Below are 20,326 nucleotides of genomic sequence, written 5' to 3'. Positions count from 1 at the left end.
TTATTGTTGTTCTAATATTCTGTTGTTTGAACATCGTTAATTTCTATTCACATTACGTCACGAAAGGTTAACAACCGCTAAGACTATTTTAACCTCAGACATAGGTAACCTATATACGTTATATTTGTTATAAGAAATAAAAAATATATGTAACTATACAAATCACAAATAATTTATACCATATCACAATTTCTCAAGAACCTACACAAAGTATAAAATGTTTATTTATTAGTTATTACGAGTTCATCTTTATATGGCCTGTGAAGATAAGATAAGTACGAATCTCCTGTTCTCTGTATGTTGGCGAGTCCTAACAAACTCGTTTTATCTATCCTATGCTGTAGTAATACAGTATATTATAATTAATACCTACCTGAAACCTATTACCTAGTCAATTATTTATTACATATTGTAAACATGTTAAATGTTAATTGTTTTATTAGAATTACTATTATATAGGTTTTTATATTTATATTCATATAAGTAATGGAATATATTATACCTAGGTAGTTAACTCTGAAAAAAGTGATAAATTAATATTTACCATTTTACCAATCATTATGTATACTATACAAAAGGTACAGGCATTTATTAATTAAACGTATTTAAATTTTTTTTTTTTTTTTTATATAATCTATAAAGATGCATTTAAGGTTGAGTATACTATATAATTTATATAAATTTATATTAACAGATAATTGTATTTGCAAAAGTTTAATAATATTTGTGTATTATTACAGTGTGAGAAATATTCACAATGGCCCAACAAAACGGATCACCAAACTTTTAATAGCCAATCGAGGAGAAATAGCTTGTCGTATTATTAGAACAGCACGTCGCTTACAAATTGAAACTGTTGCTGTTTACAGCGATGTTGACAAAGATTCAATGCATGTGGCTATGGTATAAAAATTACTGTCTTATACTTTTATTTAATAATAAAATTATTAGGTATATATTAACTTACTTATAAATGTGTTTTAAAGGCTGATCAAGCAGTACATGTTGGTCCAGCTCAAAGCGCACACAGTTACTTGCTTAAAGACCGTATTGTTAACGCTGCAATTAAAACCAATAGTCAAGCCATACATCCCGGCTATGGTTTCCTATCAGAAAACACTTCATTTGCTCAATATTGCCAAACTAATAACATAATATTCATTGGTCCTCCGCCTAATGCTATTGAAAGTATGGGAATCAAAAGGTAAATGTTCATTAGAATTTAAATACTATTATCATCTGAAAATAAATATTTTAAATAATGGTAGTAAGTCAAAAGAAATAATGTCTGAAGCTGGTGTGCCAGTAGTTGAAGGATACCATGGTAAAGATCAAAATTCAGATTTCCTTCAACACCAAGCCAATAAAATTGGTTACCCTGTTATGATCAAAGCCATTAAAGGTGGAGGGGGTAAAGTAAGATTATATTTTAAAATTTCATATTTATTATTGTTATTGTGAAATAAAATTTATATATTATGATTTGAATATTCTTAGGGCATGAAAATTGTTTCCAAAGAATCTGAATTTTTTGAAAATCTAATGTCAGCAAAAAGAGAATCATTAAGTTCATTTGGTGATGATTCGGTCTTGATTGAAAAATACATTCAACAGCCTAGACACGTTGAAGTACAGGTGTTTGCTGACCAGCATAAAAATTGTGTCTATTTGTTTGAACGAGATTGTAGTATACAAAGACGACACCAAAAAGTCATGGAAGAAGCACCTGCCGTAAGATTCTTCAAGTAATTTAGACATTGATTAGTTATCAAATTTTAATTGACATAATAATTTATAGCCTGGATTAAGTGAGAGTCTAAGACAACATCTTGGAGAAACTGCAGTCCGTGCGGCAAAAGCTGTTGGATATGAAGGTGCTGGTACTGTGGAATTCATATTTGACAATGCAACCAATAAGTTTTATTTTATGGAAATGAACACTAGATTACAAGTAGAACATCCTATTACTGAGATGATCACAGGAGTGGATTTAGTAGAATGGCAAATTAAAGTACTTTAAATAAATTTAGTCTTGAATATGAACATAAAAAAAAATAAACAGTGGTATTGCAGGTAGCTGAAGGAGAACAATTGCCTTTAAAACAGAATGAAATCAAATTTCGAGGACACTCAGTTCAAGCACGCATTTATGCTGAAGACCCTTATAATAATTTCTTACCTGCTGCTGGAAATTTACAGTATTTAGACTATCCTACTGTGTCTGATGATGTACGTGTAGAAACCGGAGTAAGACAAGGAGATGATGTATCTGTGCATTATGATCCTATGATTGCAAAATTAGTAGTATGGAGTGAAACAAGATCAGATGCATTTGCTAAGCTAAAAAACAACTTATCAGCATTTAATGTAAGAATTATTATTTTGAATTTTCTACATTACCAAATATTTAAGTATAATGATAAGTAATGGTTGTAGATTGCAGGTTTGTCGACAAATGTTCAGTTTTTAATGTCTCTGTGTGCACATCATGAACTATTAAAAGGTAATGTTCACACAGGATTTATAGAACAACATAAAAATGTTCTTCTATCAAAAAATCTACCTAATCCTGAATTAATTCCTCAGGTAAATATTATTTATATTTTAACTATAACTTAATTAATTGTATTATTTTTTATAAAAAGCTAATTTTATTTTATTGTTTTAGGCAGTTATTGCTTTAATATTATATAATGAAAATAAAACTATTAGTACAAATATTAATACCAATGATCCATATTCACCTTTTGCTACTCAAACTGGCTTCCGGGTAAATCATAATTATGTACAAAAAATTAAACTCAAACATAATCTTTGTGGAGGTAAAATAATTACAAATTAAAGTTACAATTGTATAATTAGGTATTACAGTTATTTTATTTGTATTTGATTTCAGAACTGTATGATGTTAGAATTGAGTACTGCGGAGTAGGATCTAGTGACAGTAGATTTAATATATGTTTCAAAAATAAAGATACTGAAATTGAATCAAATGTTAGGGGTAGTTTAGATACATCATCATCCAATAAATTCCATTTAACATGTATAGTAGATGGTACATTGTATAGATCCAATATTGCATTTATAGAAAACTCGGTACATTTATTTAATAAGGTATTGTTGTCAACACTTATTTTAAATTAATAAAATAGATTTTGAAGTTATATATACATATTTATGTATAGGATGGTGGAAATGAATTTACTGTTATTTTACCTTTTGATGAAAAAACTATTGATAGTAACGAACATGATACAGAAAGCAATGAAATTATTTTAGCTCCTACCCAAGCTACTGTGGAAAGAGTAAATGTAAATCTTGGTGATAATGTTTGTATTGGTGATCCAATAGTGGTTTTAACAGCTATGAAAATGGAAGTAAGTAAAATATGATTTAAATAAGATATATTTATACGTAATTTTTAATTTAATATAAACATTATTTCAGTATGTAGTTAAAGCTCAAATTGAAGGAAAAATAGAAAAGATTTTACGTAAAGAAGGTGACAGTGTCAGAAAAGGAGAACTGTTGGTAAAAATTACACCTAAAAATTGATTTGTGGTACATTGTTATAAATTTTTATGAATAATAAATTATTTAATTTTATAATTATTTTAAAATAATATGATTGACTCCCAGATTGACTTAACTCTATAATATCTATGATAATATTATATCTTGGTTATTTGAAATTTGTATGTGTCTTGTAAGAAATTAAGTTTAACGTGTAATTTAATTTATCAAATTTTATTGGTAGTAGATTGAAACAATATGTTGCAGTAAAAGCTGAGATTCTAAAGTACACTGAATAGTGATAAAATATTTTATGAACTATGAACTTATGAATAATATAATATTCCAAGGTTTATTGCATTATCACATTATTTTTTAAATATTATGAAACTTTCATTTAATGAATTGTTTATATATAATTAACAATGAAGGTCATGGTTCTCAAAAATAATTTGTTGAACAAAAAAAGTTGTTAAATTAAAGTTTGTTATAATATGAAAGTTTCATTGTACAATAATAAAAGTTGAGTCAGATAAAAATTTGTTGTAAATTATCATAATTGTATTATAGTATAATAGTCAGGAGAGGAATCAGAAATTCATGAAGAGGGTAATTAAAATGTACCCATTAGATACTATTCATGCTTTTTAATATCACCATTTTTAGTTAATTCTTATAAACTGGTATCAATGACAACATTTTTGTTCTTAAAAAAATCACACTCATTTTACAGATGAGTTACCCCAGAAATAATTAAATTTTAATATAAAAAGTTCCAAGGAAGGGGGGTATTTACCCTATTACTCCTCTCTTGGATCCGCCACTGATAATACGTATACATTATATAGAAAAATGAATTATCCATGCTTAAGATTTAAATCCTCAAGTAATTTTAAATTTACTATTTTACTGTGATCTTTTTAAAAAAATGTACCTACATTACATTAAAATTTCAGTTTATAAGCCATACGTAATATAAGTACTTATATACCTACAAAATATCTAAGTAAGTGAAACTTTTTTAGACATTGAGTACCTATTTTATATGTAATATAATGTAAAATTAACTAAAAGAGTGACTTATATATCATATTTTTCAATTTTTAGAAAATCTAAAGAGGTGTTGAACAAATAGTCATGGTAGCTGAAAATGTGTTAGTAAATTAAATTGGAACATAAATTATAATCAATAAAAATTGTTTATTTTTATAAGATAATTTAACACAATATATTATTAATGTGCATAATGTAGGTATGCATAATATTATTAAGATGTAACTATTCACTAATTGTTGTAAACATATTTACATGTCAATTGGACATTGTCCAACAGGTAACAATTAATATCGAACCAAGATGACTGAACAAAATGATGCCGATCAAGCAAATAATCACTAAAGTAGCTTCACGGCTGTAGATGAAAACATAGAACCTGTATGATGAATTACTTGAGATACAACAGTATCGTACACATCTATCTACAACCGTGCTTGTATTAAATATCATACAGTTATTCTATACGTATAAAAATTTACTATAATATTATACTATGTAAGCTTAAATCCACAACATTTTTGAGTGGTTTGTATCTTCAGTCTTGTATGCTTAAATGTTGGCGCGTGAAATTATCACGACCAACGTTTATCAGTTGAAAACACGTGCTTATCATAAATATACCGACTGTGCTAATCTTCTGTTGAGTCGTTGAGATAATAGTACCATCCGATAAAACTAAAGTACACATAATATTTTGACATTTCTACTTCTGTAATCTGTTTTAATATTTTAATTTGAAATTTAAAACCTTGTTGTGAACACCAAACGGAATCGAGACTTCCGGTGTTTTTGCATTACACTCGATTCTCAACGTTCTTTCGTGATTTAAATATTGTTGTCACGAAATTTAAGATGGGAAAAGTACGTAGGTACAAGAAAAAATTAGCCAAAGCCGCTGAAGGGACGACGAACGATGGCAATGGAAGTGAACAAACAAATTATTTGTCATTGGCTGAAGAGCTAATGAAAATTAAAAAAGATGACGACAAGATGAGCGTCTGTTCTGTGATGAAGAGTGTCAAATCTTGTGGTGGCGGTGAATCTCTAAAACTGAAAAAAGATGCAAAACGGTGTTTAAAACACGCATTCCTGATAAAAAGTTTGTTATTTCGAGTTCAAAACTTGAATTATTTATATTTTAATATATTTAAGTTATTTAAGTTATTTAATTTATTAACTATAACTTTTTTTTATTAATAGAGCTTGGAGTGACACAAAAAAAATTGAAAAAGAGGAAGAAAAAGTCTAATAACGATGATGACAGTGACAGTGATGATTGTGGTGATATTGAAATGAGTAATCAAAAAGTACTAAATTGGCCTGTTGAAAAAACAAATAATAGTGATACACGAATTGCCCCTGTTAAGAAACATAGAAAAGGATTCCAAAAAAAACAAAACGCCCAATTGTAAATAACATGAGTACATAATATTTAATCACCTTGATTTAATCATTATAATTAATTTTCAGAGCTAAAGACTTGACATTGTTTTCCAAAAAAATTAAAAACCAATTGAAGCATCCTGATCAAAGTATCATCAAAACATAACTAACTTCTATTTTAACTACATTTTTAACATTTGTATTAAATTTCAAGTTTATACAATTTTTAATTGATTTTATCTGTTGTTGTTTACCTATTACACTTTTAATTTGTAAACAAGAGTTTCTTGAATAATACTAATTAACTGTTAATCACATTAAAAATGTTAAATGATATACAAGTATTATAACTTAATATTAATTGTAGAAGGTAGATGTTTGAACTCCAAAATAAAATGAACCAACATAATTGTTATTAAAATATAAATTTGAAAAAATGTCACTTCTCAACATTTTTAGATTCTGAGAGAGGTGGTGAATGTTTTGATCTTATAATGTATGTTATAGACTGCGTGTGGTGGTACCACAAGCGCTCTAGGGAGACAACAATTATATTAGTGCAGAGGCAACGCATGTTTTAACACTGACTATATATAGTTTTCATATAGTTTTAAAAGTTTTATATATATGTTTTATTAAAGATAATGAATGCAGAATAATATTGCTATTAGTTTTTTGTAATCATTACTAATACTAACTACTAGTAAGTAGTAGTGTCAAATACTGTAGTAGTATAGTCTGTATTAAATATTATTATAAATTATAATGAGTACTATAAAATCGAAAAAAAATTGTTGCTGTGTAGTTAATAGTAATAATTCATATAAGAATACTACTAATATTATATTTTATCATTTTATCGATCTCCAAACCGTGATTATGAGAAGGAGGCAAAAGAAAAGTGGATAAAAGCAATTAATAGAATCATGTAAGATCCTGTTTTATGTAATCCCTCTATTATAAAAAAAAAAAATGCTCAAATTAAATAGCACCCATATTATTATTATGATTACCTAGGTACTTAATATATATATTTTTTAGAGAAAATAGAAAATCTTGGCGTCCTAGTGTTCATAGTGTCGTTTGTAGTGCCCATTTTATTAATAACAAAAGGTCATAATTAAGTTTTATTATTTATTAAACATATAAATAATTCCAATAGGTGAGATATAGAAAAAATAGCAATTCTTTTGTATTTTTTATTTCTTTATCTTATATTTTATTACCTAATTTAAATCAAAACTATAAATAATTTTACTACTTAAATAATAGGTCACTTGATCCCAAAAGCTCGTCATACATACCTTCAATATTTCTAAAAGTATACAATAAAAAAAACTACCAATGTACTACAAAATATTGCTATATATGAGCGTTCCATCAACCGTCAAAATCAATCCACAGAATTCCAACAAATAAATAATGAAATAATACCTTCTACAGAATTAGAATTAAACAATATAACAACTATTAATATTAGTACTCAAGTAGCTTTTGAGGTGTCTAAGGAAAGTTTTATTTTTTATTGTGTTTATGAAGGTAATAATAATGTTGGTACTCAAGCTTCAGTTAATATAAATTCAAATTTTACTAAACCAAAAAGTGCATAAAAATTTTGTGGAGTAGATTCTTCAAACACAAGTTCTTGTTTGTCTTGCCTATCTTTTCGTGGATGTAATTCTATACAATCTGAAAATGCATTGAAAGACATAACAGGTGTAACTTTCAAAATATTTAATTTTCTTTTGTCATTATTACCACAAACAAATCGTACCATTATTAGTACAGAAGATACCCTTTTAATTATGTTGATGAAAGTTGAACTAGGTCTTAGTGTCTTACATATTCAGCCCTTGGTACATTTTTTTCAGTCCATAGAACTACCATTAGTAGAGTATTTTCAGAATGTTTACTTATTTTAAGTCATAAAACAAATAATTTAATTTTCTGGTAAGGTAAAACAACTATTGTAGAATCTACAATGTAGATACACTATTTCGGATGCGTTAATTCATCCGCTCAGCCGTATGTATATGTATTAATTAATATCGGTACCTATCAGCTATCATCTTTTTTTATAGATTTTTTATTCTTTTCCATATCTGCAGTTATTATATGTAGTTATAATTATATAATATGATAGATAAATATAATAATATTATGTATTTTATTCAGTTAAGTATAATATAAATAATAATTATTATATATCTTATAACAAGTGATATTATATCTAGGTATAAAATAAATATAATATTACCAATATATTATATAAGCCCGGAAAGTTTACAAAGTATACTCTTCTTTGTCACATTCAACTATTATACAAGTCGTAAACAATAATATTATAATGATATTGGTATATCGAATACAGTTATATACAGAATGTCGCATTGAGTATATTATATTACCAGCTGTGTGTATAAACATCACATTGGTATAAAAAGAAAATATGGACGAAGTATACATTTAAATATTGAAAAATTAAAAGTGTACTATATAAGTAATAACATAATATTATAATCGTATATAATAAAAAATAGAATAATATAAAGTACTGTTTGATTAGTTTGTATATAATAATAATTATAAATAAAAAATGTTATATGGCATTCCTTTAACAATATCAAAAGCTCATAATATATCATAATAGGTATTATATGATTTGGACGCAGCGGGTTGTATTATAAATATAGGCAGGTATATACGTACAATGTAAAATATTTTTATATTTATATAATATAAGTACTCGCACACACGTGAGTAAATCACAGGAAAATGTATAGGTACTCGGTCCTGATGTAATAGGAGGGCATAAAAAATTTTATTGTAAATTCGGACCTGTTTTTTTTCCATCGAAAAAACGATTAATAAGCACGATTTGAATCCATCTGCTTGCGACAAATTTATTAATGACAAAATTTGGTGGAAATCAAGTGGAGACAAAAAAAAAACTGCAACAAGACGGATTACCATTAATTAATAATTAATGGATTCCTTCGATTTCAAAAAAAAAATAACTTTTTGTGGTTATTATTTATTGATTTTACTGATATTAGTAACAATATTATAATTTTATCTCATTGTCGTCGATTTGAAATGATCCATCGTTCATTTTAAATACCTATATGTAATTAAAAATGAATAAAACGTTTTTTCTAAAATAACGAGAAACGTTTTTCTCGCCTTCATCTATTCTTTATATAGCGTCACGTCAACACTAATAATGACTTTCGACATAATAATAATACAAAAAAAATTGCATCCGATAATTAAATTGTATTTCAACAACAATATTAAAACCTTATTATATTATGACTAAAAAAGATAATTATAATAAATCGAGTCGCAGTTTCCTCGTCAACATTTTCCGGGACAGAGATATGGCGTCGGAATGGGTTTGAACCCTAACCGTTAGGTTGTATAAATTATATATTATTATCATCGTATGATCGTCGTTAATATACGCCAAACGTCGTGTTGGTATTAAAAGTCGTTTGCTGTATAATATAATATGTAATAAGTAGAATAAGTAGATAGGTAAGGACGTAAGGTTTATTATATTATATACATATACGATGCAATTACGCGTACGTCCGAGAAGACGTGGTATATGCCTGCTAAATATTATATGTTATTTTATGTTATAATAACGGAAAATATTATACGTATATACTGTTCGATGTTGTTGTTATAAAAGGAAAAGAAAAAAATGACGCTATGGCGCGGTGGCGTTATTTGATTTTACAAGCGTTGTCCAGATACTTGTGCAGACTCGCGGCGATCGCCTGTTTATCGCGCCCGCCGTTGGCACTGTGGTTGAAGTACTTGAGTTGCTGTTGCTGTTGCTGCTGCTGCTGCTGGTGATGATGGTCTTTACCGCGGACGCCGCCGCCGCCCGTGCCGCAGCTTCCGCTGGTGGCCGCCTGACCGTACTTGCTCAGGCCCCGGAAGTATTCCCGGCGCAAGTCCGCGGCCGTCTTGGGCTTGGAGGAAGGCGTCGCGGGCACCGTGAGCGTGATGGACGAGTCGTTGACGGATATCTCGTCGCAGCTGTAACTCGAATCGAAGTTGCTGCCGCGTCCGGTCGGCGTGTCCGGCTTCGCGTCTTCCGCTTTGGCCGCGCCCGCGGCGATCTTGTACGATAGTTCCGACGACGGCGAGTTTTTCACGCTGCTCGACGACTTCCGGCCGCCGTTCATGCGGGGCAGCGAGTTGTATCCGGACGAACCGCTGGACGGGTATGCCTTCTTGGCGGCGGCCGGCGTCTTGTTCGAATGGCAACCGCCGCAACCGTCAGCTGTGCTGCTGCAGGCCACCGACGACGGACCCGCCGGGACGGTTCGTGATTTCCTCGGCAACGTCGCGCTCCTCGTCAACCTCGGGACCGGCCACTGTTGTTTCGACTGCAGATCCTCGTCCTGTGAACAAAATTTTACACATTTTTAACGTGTTAATGTTATAATATTTATTGCAGTATATTAAAAATGTCCAAATAAAGATACCGTGCGGCGGTCTTCGCGATCTTATTATACATATAGCTATATTTACTAGCCTTCTCACTCTTATAATTTACTGTAATACGGTACCATCATAACACTGTTAACGTATAATAGTCCCACATTGTTTCAAAAACTATTAACGTAGTTAGAAAAAACAAAGTTTAAGAAAAGTAGTATCTATTTTACGATATTTTTGTCTTATTTAAGTTTATTAAAATATGCGAGATAGATTATTCCATTAATATATATTATATATGGTAGCGGTTTTCATAGAGTGTGTCAGGATTTCGCGGTATTTTTATAGAGACGCCGCTCTGCGAAGAATTTTTTACGGTTTAAAAATATAGGTACCTATTTGAAAATCGGATGAATTTAATATGTACAAATAAATGTATATCTAAATTTTAATAACTAAAGAAAACTGTGTAAATTATGTATAATTAGAATTAAATAAATATTTTTAAACTATCCATTACAAATGTTTTCTGGTTTTTATTTATTTTATAGTTATTATTTCTTATAATTAGCTATGTTAAGACTCGGGGAAGAGCTCCCTGAGAAAATCTTATTAGTTTAAAAAGAGTGCCATGAGCTAAAAGTTTGGAAAAGATGTATTATGATTTAATAATATACATATATCGTCAAAATCATATATTTTCTTACACGTCACTACGTCAGTGACATAAGAATTTTAAATGAATTAATTCTAGCAAAACACCCTGTATGCATGCTTAAGACAGTATTCGGCTTCCATAAATTTTGATACATTAATTATTATATTATGTTGTAATATTCCGTTGTGTTGATATAGGCATGCACCATTGTACATTTGTTCCAACGTCACTACCTACTCACTATAATATATACATATTAGTACACATATACATATATTTATGACGTACTATATGTCACTGTATAGCAGGTAAAATTTTAAATGAGGAATGACTTGCATGCCATAAAAAAAAATATTATTACATCCAAGAACACGGCCTCTCCCTCTGACAATTCTTAGTTCTGACAACAAAACCTAATGCCACTGCCTAACTTATCTATTCTACGATGATATTTTAATCGTAAATAATAACGGGAATACTATTTGTATTATTCTGTTTTTTTTATGCGCCATTCAAAATATAATTAAATTTAAAGACTATTTTCTTATTAATTGCTAACAGAACAATTTTATATAGGTATACATTTATATACTTAGTGATACACTAACGCAATATATAGATTGTAGATGTTAAATTCTAAATAAATTGCAGTTACAATTACTACAATTAAAAATTATAACAATAACATTTACATCGAAAATATCTTTTGGCCCTGTATTATAGTATACAGTATTACAGTGTACCTATACTATAATAATTGCTTACACTACTCTGATATTTACCGGATCAGCGTTATAATGTAACTTTTGAATTTTACTATCAAATAAAAATAAATACGAAAATGTTCATTGCGCCCGATGACAATAATTACTATCTAATAGAAATGATTAAACACTTTCACGGAAAACTACTGGAGATTTCGGTGATGAAAGTCGCTAAAACGGGATTAGTAGGTATAGATAGTAGAAGTCTAATGTCAATAAATCGTGACTCGTATTTTAAGCAGTGAATGATTCAACAATTCAATGAGATATCAAAATCGTCCAACCCTGCCATACAATTAATCATAATTGTATACTCATTATTGAACGCCTTATTAAAGATAATTATATTATTATTATTATTCATTCATGAGTAGATAGCTTGGTATATATATATATTTCAATGTTATTTAAAACCTTTATGGATTAATATTTGATATAATTACGTAAATACGTAGTAATATGCATAATATAGAAAAAGTCGTTTCGAGATCGTAACGATTATTTTAACGACGACTTATTTCCCAACAGTTATGGATTTTTTGTAAGTTGTTTAGAATATATTTTACCCTATAACATAAAGCAATATAATCATAAATAAAAAATAAATTATTATACTTAGTTTTAGTTGGGTTTACCGAGGAGGACGTAAAATAAAGTATTAGAATATTTTATATAACATATAATAGGACGTGTTATAAGCACATAAAACTGGAATTACTGGATCTGAGAATTTCAAAATGCCGATAAGTAACAAGTAATGAATGGAGGTTGGTCTCAGTGGTCTTATATACGAATACCGTCAAAGGTTTTTAAATCTTGGATGGATGACTAATGGGTATTTACGACAACAAACGAAAAACGAATTATTTTTACGTACCTACCTACTCGTACACTATAAAAATATTGTTTGGTTGTTATTTCATGTCTTCATGTATTATAGGGTGCCATTGACATGTCATTGAACCAAACACAAACAAATACTGGTAAAATACCTACCTACTTATAAGTATAAAAATGGAATAATTGCGTGTGATACTCGGCATGAACTAACTGAAATCTTAATGTACGTTTTGTAACGGTTACTACCGTGATGTAGGTAATTAATATAATTATGATGTTATTGAGGCTAGTCGGAGGCTTAGATTCATATTATAAAGTTAAATATTTATCAAATACGCATAAAAAAACATAGATTTTGACTCGTTTATCTTTACAGTGTCGCAGGCGTATACTGAATTATTTATGATATTATACAGATACTATTATTTATTAAGTATATAAGTAGGTATATCATACAATTAATATTGAATAATAAATTGAATTTTGTTAAATAACACATTTCATATTTACTAGCTATAATATATGACGTTTCAAATTTTCAAAAACAAATGATCAGTCATCAGTGGCTGGAAAAGAGCCGACTGTTGTACAACAGCTTTAACATGTTTCAACATCGCCTTCTACGTAATATTAAAATTCTAAATGAAACAAATTGTAGATATTATGAAATCATGTGACCATAATACTATAAAAAGAGCAAATCATTATTATTATATTAATTTATAAATTATAATATTCATTAAAATTTATAAGAGTCCAAATTGCGATTAATAATAACGTTGTACTACATGTACACGCATTAATACGAATGTACCTATACTTTTTAATATAACTCAACTTTGTCTCTGGAAAAATTAATGTGCATACAATTTGACGCTCAGCGTAACTACGTTTTAGTGTACCTCAGTTACCGGAAAATCGGCAACGATGAACTTCCTATATTGTACCTCGTTTAATAAACTTATTTGACAGATCCATTTGTGGTGGATTTGGATATAACACTTGATAATTTTCAAACGTGGTTCAAACTATTCTTTAAATATTCCTGATATTTCTGAGAACAATTCCTGAAATTTTTATCAAAACCAGTCGAGGATAGTTTTCAAGTACATATTATAATAGTTATTATATTATATTATAGTGACAAACACGAGGAATTATTTTTTGCTGTCCTTTTGAATAAAAATTAAAAATGTCTACTATTTTACTTAACTTAACATACAACGTATGTTTATTTATAACATACTCTCAACGATAAAAATACGACATCGGTGTGATGTTTATTTTAGTTTTTCAGTATTTATTAAATTATTCGGGTTGATCAAATGACGTTTTTAAAACAATCGGCTTATAATAAATATTTCATTAGTACATTACTACCGTATATAATTTTATAGTATAGATACCTTCTCCGTTTGAGTGGAGATCGAATGTTGTGGTTGTACACTCTTGTTGAACCACTCGTCCGGAGGGAACTGAGTGGCACAACAGTAGTTGTTCGATTTTCGGGATTTGGAACTCGATCTGCGGCTGCCAAACAGTCTCGAAAAAATACCCGGTGACTTTTCTGCAAATAACACACCAACGAATATTATATTATATACTCACTGCGCCGTATAATTAGGTATTATTATTATTGTTATTATTTTTAAATGCGCCCATACTATATAATATATAGGTATTTCTCACTATATAATTACCATAAAATTAGTAGACGATGTTATATACGTATTATTATTATACTAGTATATAGAATCATCTGCAGCTATAGTGCAGGCATACTTACTAGGCTCCGCGGACACGCCACCGTAGCATTCGTCTGTTTTGTTTTTATTCGATATCTGTCTCATCGAACCGCTCCGCTGTAGCGTGGCCTGAAAGCGACGGGACGCCGAGTTGGTCCTGAGCGAGTTACGTCTGCCCAGCCTCTCGCCGGACGCATCCCGCCTGGGTGACAACGTTTTATCGTCCGAATTACCTGCGCAAACGATCAAACGTCTTATGGTTTGTATACATAAGTACGTAACTAGCATTTACAATATTATATTATAATATTATGTTGTACATAATATACTAATAATTTGTATATAAGCTGTAAAATATTGCAGACATTTCTTTAAGTATAGGTACAAGCGTTATATATAGACTCACAATATGGTTTGTATAAAATATATAGGTTATTATTTTAAAGGCGAGCACACATTGTTTCGAAAAGTATTAACGTTTTAAAAACGGTATAGTTTAAAATTTAGTCGAATACCTGAAAATTATACTTTTTTAATGTTTTATAAAATAACATAACATTGTCTTTAAAAGAATTACTTATATTACGATGTATTGGGTAAAGACTACTATAGATGTGAATGGCGGGAGTTCAAATATACGGTGTATATGCGCTGCTTGAAACTCGAGATAAACAGTGCATTGAGGGATTATGTATCTCCAATTTTAGTTCTTGTATTAAATTAACTATATAAAATATAAAATAACATACAGTATTTTTGTTGTAGATGCTCTGGAAAAATAAAGATATAAAACAAAAAACACCAGTGTTTGATCCAAATAAATAGGTATAATATAACTATACTACGTTTATGTATAGATACAGGGATTCAGATTTAAGTTTGTAACTTGTACACTTTGAATACACTAAAAAGTAGGTAATATAGTTCAAAGCAGAGGATCGAATGGATCGATACTCTCGTAAGGATTTAACGTCGAATGGTTTGGTCCCTATGCTTTGTCCTGCCACTTCGCCTATGTATTCATGTTTGTCAGCCGCTGCGCTGGCTTTTAAAAAAAATATGTATACATTGAAACAAACAAATGACACTATATAATTATATTATTATATGGGTTAAGCTTGATTGCAGATTAATGATAGTGAGAAAAATATGTTTCTACAACGGTAATTCGTGTGTCACATATTATAAACGTACCAGTATTATACATATTGTATAGTTTTAAATAAAATCTAGTCCTTTCACCTGTTTAGCAACAAAAACGTCCCAATGTCGGCGGTGCTCCGTGTGTCGGAATAATAATACATGGTTTATGTGTGTGTGAGTAACGGCACGTTTTTTCGATCTTTTTATCACGTATTAAGGGTACTTGATGAATGTTGTTGATACGTTTGGCATCCAAAATTCACCATTTTGTTAGCACAAGACAACACCCAGCATTACTAATAATACATAGTTGTATACTCGCAGTACGTTTACGATCCACTGGATTATAGTTGCCTATCAGCTATCGCACTTTTTGAAATATTATTAAAAAAAGTTTAATCCGATCATAAATTTCCATTCTATATATGAAAGACTATTGTATTCTGTTGATCGAGTAGATATCAGGATTAAAAAAATGTATATATATTACTTTAAGACGTTCCAGTACACTAACATTTTCTGTCTATACTTAATACTTATGCACATCTTAAAAATATACCTAAATATCTAAATGTATTGTATACCTTAATATGCAATTTTGCAGTGATTGATATAATATAGTATATACATCAGGGAATTAGATGTTTATAATCTCGTAATTTAGCCTTTTAAAATCAGATGATGTTTAAACTCACCGCCAGATATGATGTCTGCCAAATTGGTCTGTATATTTTGGTGAGTTTGGTCACCGTCTCTTAAGGTCTCTATGTCACCGTGCACCTTCATGTACGCTTCTTCTGTAGACATCAAGAACCCTTTTTTGCTTGGACTGTACCGGCTACTTCCTCCCAACCGCAAGCTGTGTGCAGGGCTAGCGGTCGCTGAACCGACAAGTCGCTGCACCTCCGGCGTCACAACAAAGTAACCCCTGGAGGTCTGGTATATCTGTATAAAATTCCATTATATTACACTGCGTTACCCGAACAATAATTCAGATGAAACCGGTTTATGAGAGAATTTTCTTATAGCCGAGGATAATATGTTAAGTATATAATATTATATCCCATGAAGCAATATCAGATACTATTTATTTCATTCAAGGCCGATAATGCATGAAGTTAAAAATATAATTTCCTATCGATTTGCAAATTGTATATTATATAATATTATATAGGTACTTATTTGTTTTAATTTTATATACTCTTCATCATAAATCACATTACTGACGAAATAAAACTGTTTTTTACTTTTATCTCATTAAAACTGCGGTATAATTAAAATCTATTTTTTTATAAAGTCACATATAAATAAAATGTATCTTTGATAATAATGTTTATTATAAAGTATATAAATTACACGATAAACGTGTAAAAAATTAATAGTATAAACATTGAATGTTGTGACTAAAAAAATGAAAATGAAAAGTTTTCAGTATATAGATTATACTGATTATAGGCATCAAATTTAATACGGTCATATTAAATCTAATCAGGTTATAATCGTGTTACGCGGTGTTTTTAAATATATTATACCTTATTATCAGACATGAGATTGACCATCGTATCGTAGATAATGTGTTCGGACGGCGGTTGTATGTTAGAGAAAAATATTTTTAGGGCTGAACGCACAGTGTCAATTGTGGCATTTTGGTTTGCACTAGTCAGCTCCAGTATGACTAGGCATAAGGCTTCGGATAACGGCGTAAATTGTCCTTGGTTTAAGTCTTCCACCACGCAATCTTCAACGTCGCCTGAAAAAAACAAACATACCAAGTATAATATGTAATAATATTTATAATAAATTACATATTATCGTTTTATGTATGCAATAATTCGTAAGTTTAGGTACATACAATTTCATATTATACGTATAACCACATACCTATATATTTACATTAGGTATATAAGTATACAAGTGTGCAGACGTAATGCTAATATAATAATATAATATATAATTATTGGTACGAATAGTCTTACCAATTTTAGTGATAACGTAACTGTTCGGTGGCCTGAGCACATTACGACACCAGGCGCCTCTTATTACCTCCATAGAACATGGATCACCGGTGAGCAACAACACTCCCGGCGAGACGTATCCCTCGTATTTGACCACTTGCATCGCTTCTACGAGACTTCGATTCCAGACACATTTTAGATTCGACTCCAAAAAGCTCTAAAATGAAACATTTCTCGTAAAATTAATTTGAATCTCGGATTCTCGTATATACCACCGATAATATTATAATCCTTACACATTTGTGTACCTATAAATATATAATTTATAGATAGAATAAAATAACAAGGAAGCTACTTTTATATTATACACATACAATAGATACGCACAGTAGACAATATACGTTATAATTTATAATAATAATCTATTTAACTATTTAAGAATTCCGTCATGACATGTGTAGTATTATAGAAAATAGCATGCACAATTAGACAGTAGTTGTATTTTAATGATTGTTAGTCATTACGAAAAGAATAGAATAGAACAATGTAAATAATATAATAAATAATAAATGAGTAGGCATTATTATAGGTACTCTATAGATATTGATTGCGCGCGTCCGTTAAATGAATCTCATTATAACTGTAGAACATGTAGAATCTATAATATAGTAGTCAATACTTGAACATACATGTACCGCATGTACTTATTTCATTTTAATTTTCTTCTTGGATAGGCGAATAATTTGAAGATAAAATTCAGATTAAAAATTATTGATAAATATATATTTATACGTCGCCTATAAGATGTAAATTAAGTTATATTAAATTATGTATAATGGAGCTTGACCGTATATATAACGACCAATATCAATGCCTGTGAGCTATAAAATATATAGATGCAATCTATTGAGAACAATATTTTGTATTTATACTATGCGGTATTCGTTTGACCAAAAACATATTGTGTTTTATAATCTTTCTATACTTAATATACTGCTATAGAAAGATGGTAAACATTTTTAATTGGTTGTACTTATACTTTTAAGCACTATTATAGTATCTACGGATTTAAAAACGCAATAACAATGATAATAAAAACCCAAAAAAAGAAGAGTGTAAAATAATTATTATAATAATATAATATTCAAATGAGAAGCGCTTGAATGCGAGCTGATGTCAGTTTATGTGTTGTGTATAATGATAGCGATAACCTATAAAACTTAGTAGGCACAACTGAATCGGTCACACGATAATTTACTATAGGTACTGTAAAATATAGTTGTAAGAAATTGAAAACAAAAATGCATCTAAGAAAATTATAGTATAATATTTAAATTATTGCTCACATTATATACCTAAATAGATTAAAGTTAAATTTCCGAATACTGTTAATAAAATTGAATCAATAATGTGCGATAAATTTTAATATTATATATTATTATGTGTGATATGGTATATATATTTTTTTATAATTAAGTGTACTCGCCTGGAATATTAGGTACCCGTTGTCGTACATCCAGTACGGAGAAGTTTCCGCTTGTTGCGGGACGTACCGAACAAGCGACTGTTTCTGAAGATGGATGGCCATACATCGTTTCAGTATGTAATGGCATCTGCATCCCACGGGACTTTTGATCCTGCTATTGCTGCGAGCGCTCATCGTTCACCAATTACACCGATAACACCGATCTGTCAACAATAACGCCCATGTTACATATATTATATTCATTATTATTATTAGCTATGTACGAGTATAGTTTAAAGCACAGCGGTTTACGCGGTCGTTAAAGTCTCTGCGCATAATATTATAATTTTAACAGCTATAGCCGCAAAAGGTTTACGAATAAATTTGGCGTATCGCATAGTGCATAAAATGTATTATACTATTATATATATTACATGCGTATAGCCCGTGTATGCATGTATTTTTACACACATATTAAACACATATATGCTATATTAATATAATATATATATTTAGGTAGCCAATATAACATTTTGCCTAGAGACAAGTTTTATAAACAAACTGGTTTTACTTGCGTTCTTTCGTCGTCCTGCAGTATATATAATATATACCCTCGTTTCCCCCATTGATGCGAAATATCAAAATAAAAAACTCACGCACTGGCATATACATATACCTAATACCTATATGGCTGGCTATATATCTATATATATATATAGGTACATATAACTTTCACATTTCGCACAAATATATATTACATTGTACACACACATACTTATGCGCTCGTATCGATCGTGTTTTTTCTTTTTAAATACCGCCGTGATAACAACGCACGTACCACGTAGGTTTGAGATGCATGTGCGACGTGCGTTTTATGTATACATATATAAAATATAGGTATGTATATTATGTTATAAATATGTATCAATATCCAATATAAAATATGATTAAAATAATAATAATCCTATATTAACTCAATTAGCGCGACGCGTTACGTTATTATTATTATTATTGTTATATATATATTTAAAGAAAACAAACTATAATATAAGAGTAGTGTTTGACTTTCACAAGTCGGCGAGTTTCTGTTACTCCACTATATGATGCGAGAACGACACGTGAAACTGGATACGACGAATGCGATGATAGCCGATTCTGTTGGATTCACACTATCAGCATTATTCACGTTTAGTAAGTAATATAGATACAGTACAATTCTGTGCAGAAGTGTAACATTTGCTTGCTCATGAGAACGCAACACGAGTTTCCTTACGGTTACGACATGAAAAATAATAAAATAATATACCACGGTTACGAAAACGACTAAAATGAACGTCAAATTTCATGAA

General features: G+C 29.7%; 3 protein-coding genes across 7 annotated transcripts in view; 2 read left to right on the top strand and 1 right to left on the bottom strand.

Moving 5' to 3' along the window:
- Positions 1 to 131: 131 nt before the first annotated feature.
- Positions 132 to 3,609, top strand: LOC114126259 (methylcrotonoyl-CoA carboxylase subunit alpha, mitochondrial). 3 transcript variants are annotated; one of them, XM_027990155.2, is made up of 12 exons: positions 132 to 275; positions 741 to 903; positions 987 to 1,204; positions 1,269 to 1,416; positions 1,498 to 1,731; positions 1,799 to 2,011; positions 2,074 to 2,367; positions 2,437 to 2,586; positions 2,669 to 2,822; positions 2,897 to 3,114; positions 3,186 to 3,377; positions 3,448 to 3,609. In XM_027990155.2, the coding sequence occupies exons 2-12, from the start codon at positions 889 to 891 to the stop codon at positions 3,553 to 3,555; spliced, it is 1,944 nt and encodes a 647-aa protein (XP_027845956.2). In that variant the 5' UTR covers positions 132 to 275; positions 741 to 888; the 3' UTR covers positions 3,556 to 3,609. The 3 variants fall into 3 exon arrangements, with proteins under 3 accessions (XP_027845956.2, XP_027845955.2, XP_027845957.2); XM_027990154.2 differs by lacking the exon at positions 132 to 275 and adding an exon at positions 345 to 653; XM_027990156.2 differs by lacking the exon at positions 132 to 275 and adding an exon at positions 346 to 578.
- Positions 3,610 to 5,079: 1,470 nt separating this feature from the next.
- Positions 5,080 to 6,361, top strand: LOC114126254 (uncharacterized). Its single transcript, XM_027990150.2, has 3 exons — positions 5,080 to 5,668; positions 5,770 to 5,977; positions 6,040 to 6,361. Exons 1-3 carry the CDS (start codon positions 5,422 to 5,424, stop codon positions 6,116 to 6,118), a joined length of 534 nt encoding a protein of 177 aa, XP_027845951.2. The 5' UTR covers positions 5,080 to 5,421; the 3' UTR covers positions 6,119 to 6,361.
- A 1,739-nt stretch (positions 6,362 to 8,100) lies between these two features.
- The window catches only part of LOC114126262 (storkhead-box protein 2), a 44,281-nt gene continuing 32,055 nt past the window's right edge, over positions 8,101 to 20,326 (bottom strand). For all 3 annotated transcript variants that reach the window (XM_050197984.1, XM_050197985.1, XM_050197986.1), the window contains exons 2-8: positions 18,999 to 19,201; positions 17,534 to 17,729; positions 17,090 to 17,307; positions 16,253 to 16,502; positions 14,456 to 14,647; positions 14,076 to 14,236; positions 8,101 to 10,370 (exon numbers count right to left, since the gene is read on the bottom strand). In XM_050197984.1, coding sequence (XP_050053941.1) covers positions 9,684 to 10,370; positions 14,076 to 14,236; positions 14,456 to 14,647; positions 16,253 to 16,502; positions 17,090 to 17,307; positions 17,534 to 17,729; positions 18,999 to 19,172 — 1,878 coding nt within the window. In that variant the 5' untranslated portion in view covers positions 19,173 to 19,201 and the 3' untranslated portion in view covers positions 8,101 to 9,683. The remainder of the gene's footprint in view (positions 10,371 to 14,075; positions 14,237 to 14,455; positions 14,648 to 16,252; positions 16,503 to 17,089; positions 17,308 to 17,533; positions 17,730 to 18,998; positions 19,202 to 20,326) is intronic.

Source organism: Aphis gossypii, chromosome 1, assembly GCF_020184175.1.
Source record: "Aphis gossypii isolate Hap1 chromosome 1, ASM2018417v2, whole genome shotgun sequence".
NCBI lineage: Eukaryota > Metazoa > Arthropoda > Insecta > Hemiptera > Aphididae > Aphis > Aphis gossypii.
The sequence above is the reverse complement of the archived record's forward strand: the minus strand, read 5'-3'. Positions and strand labels throughout refer to the sequence as shown.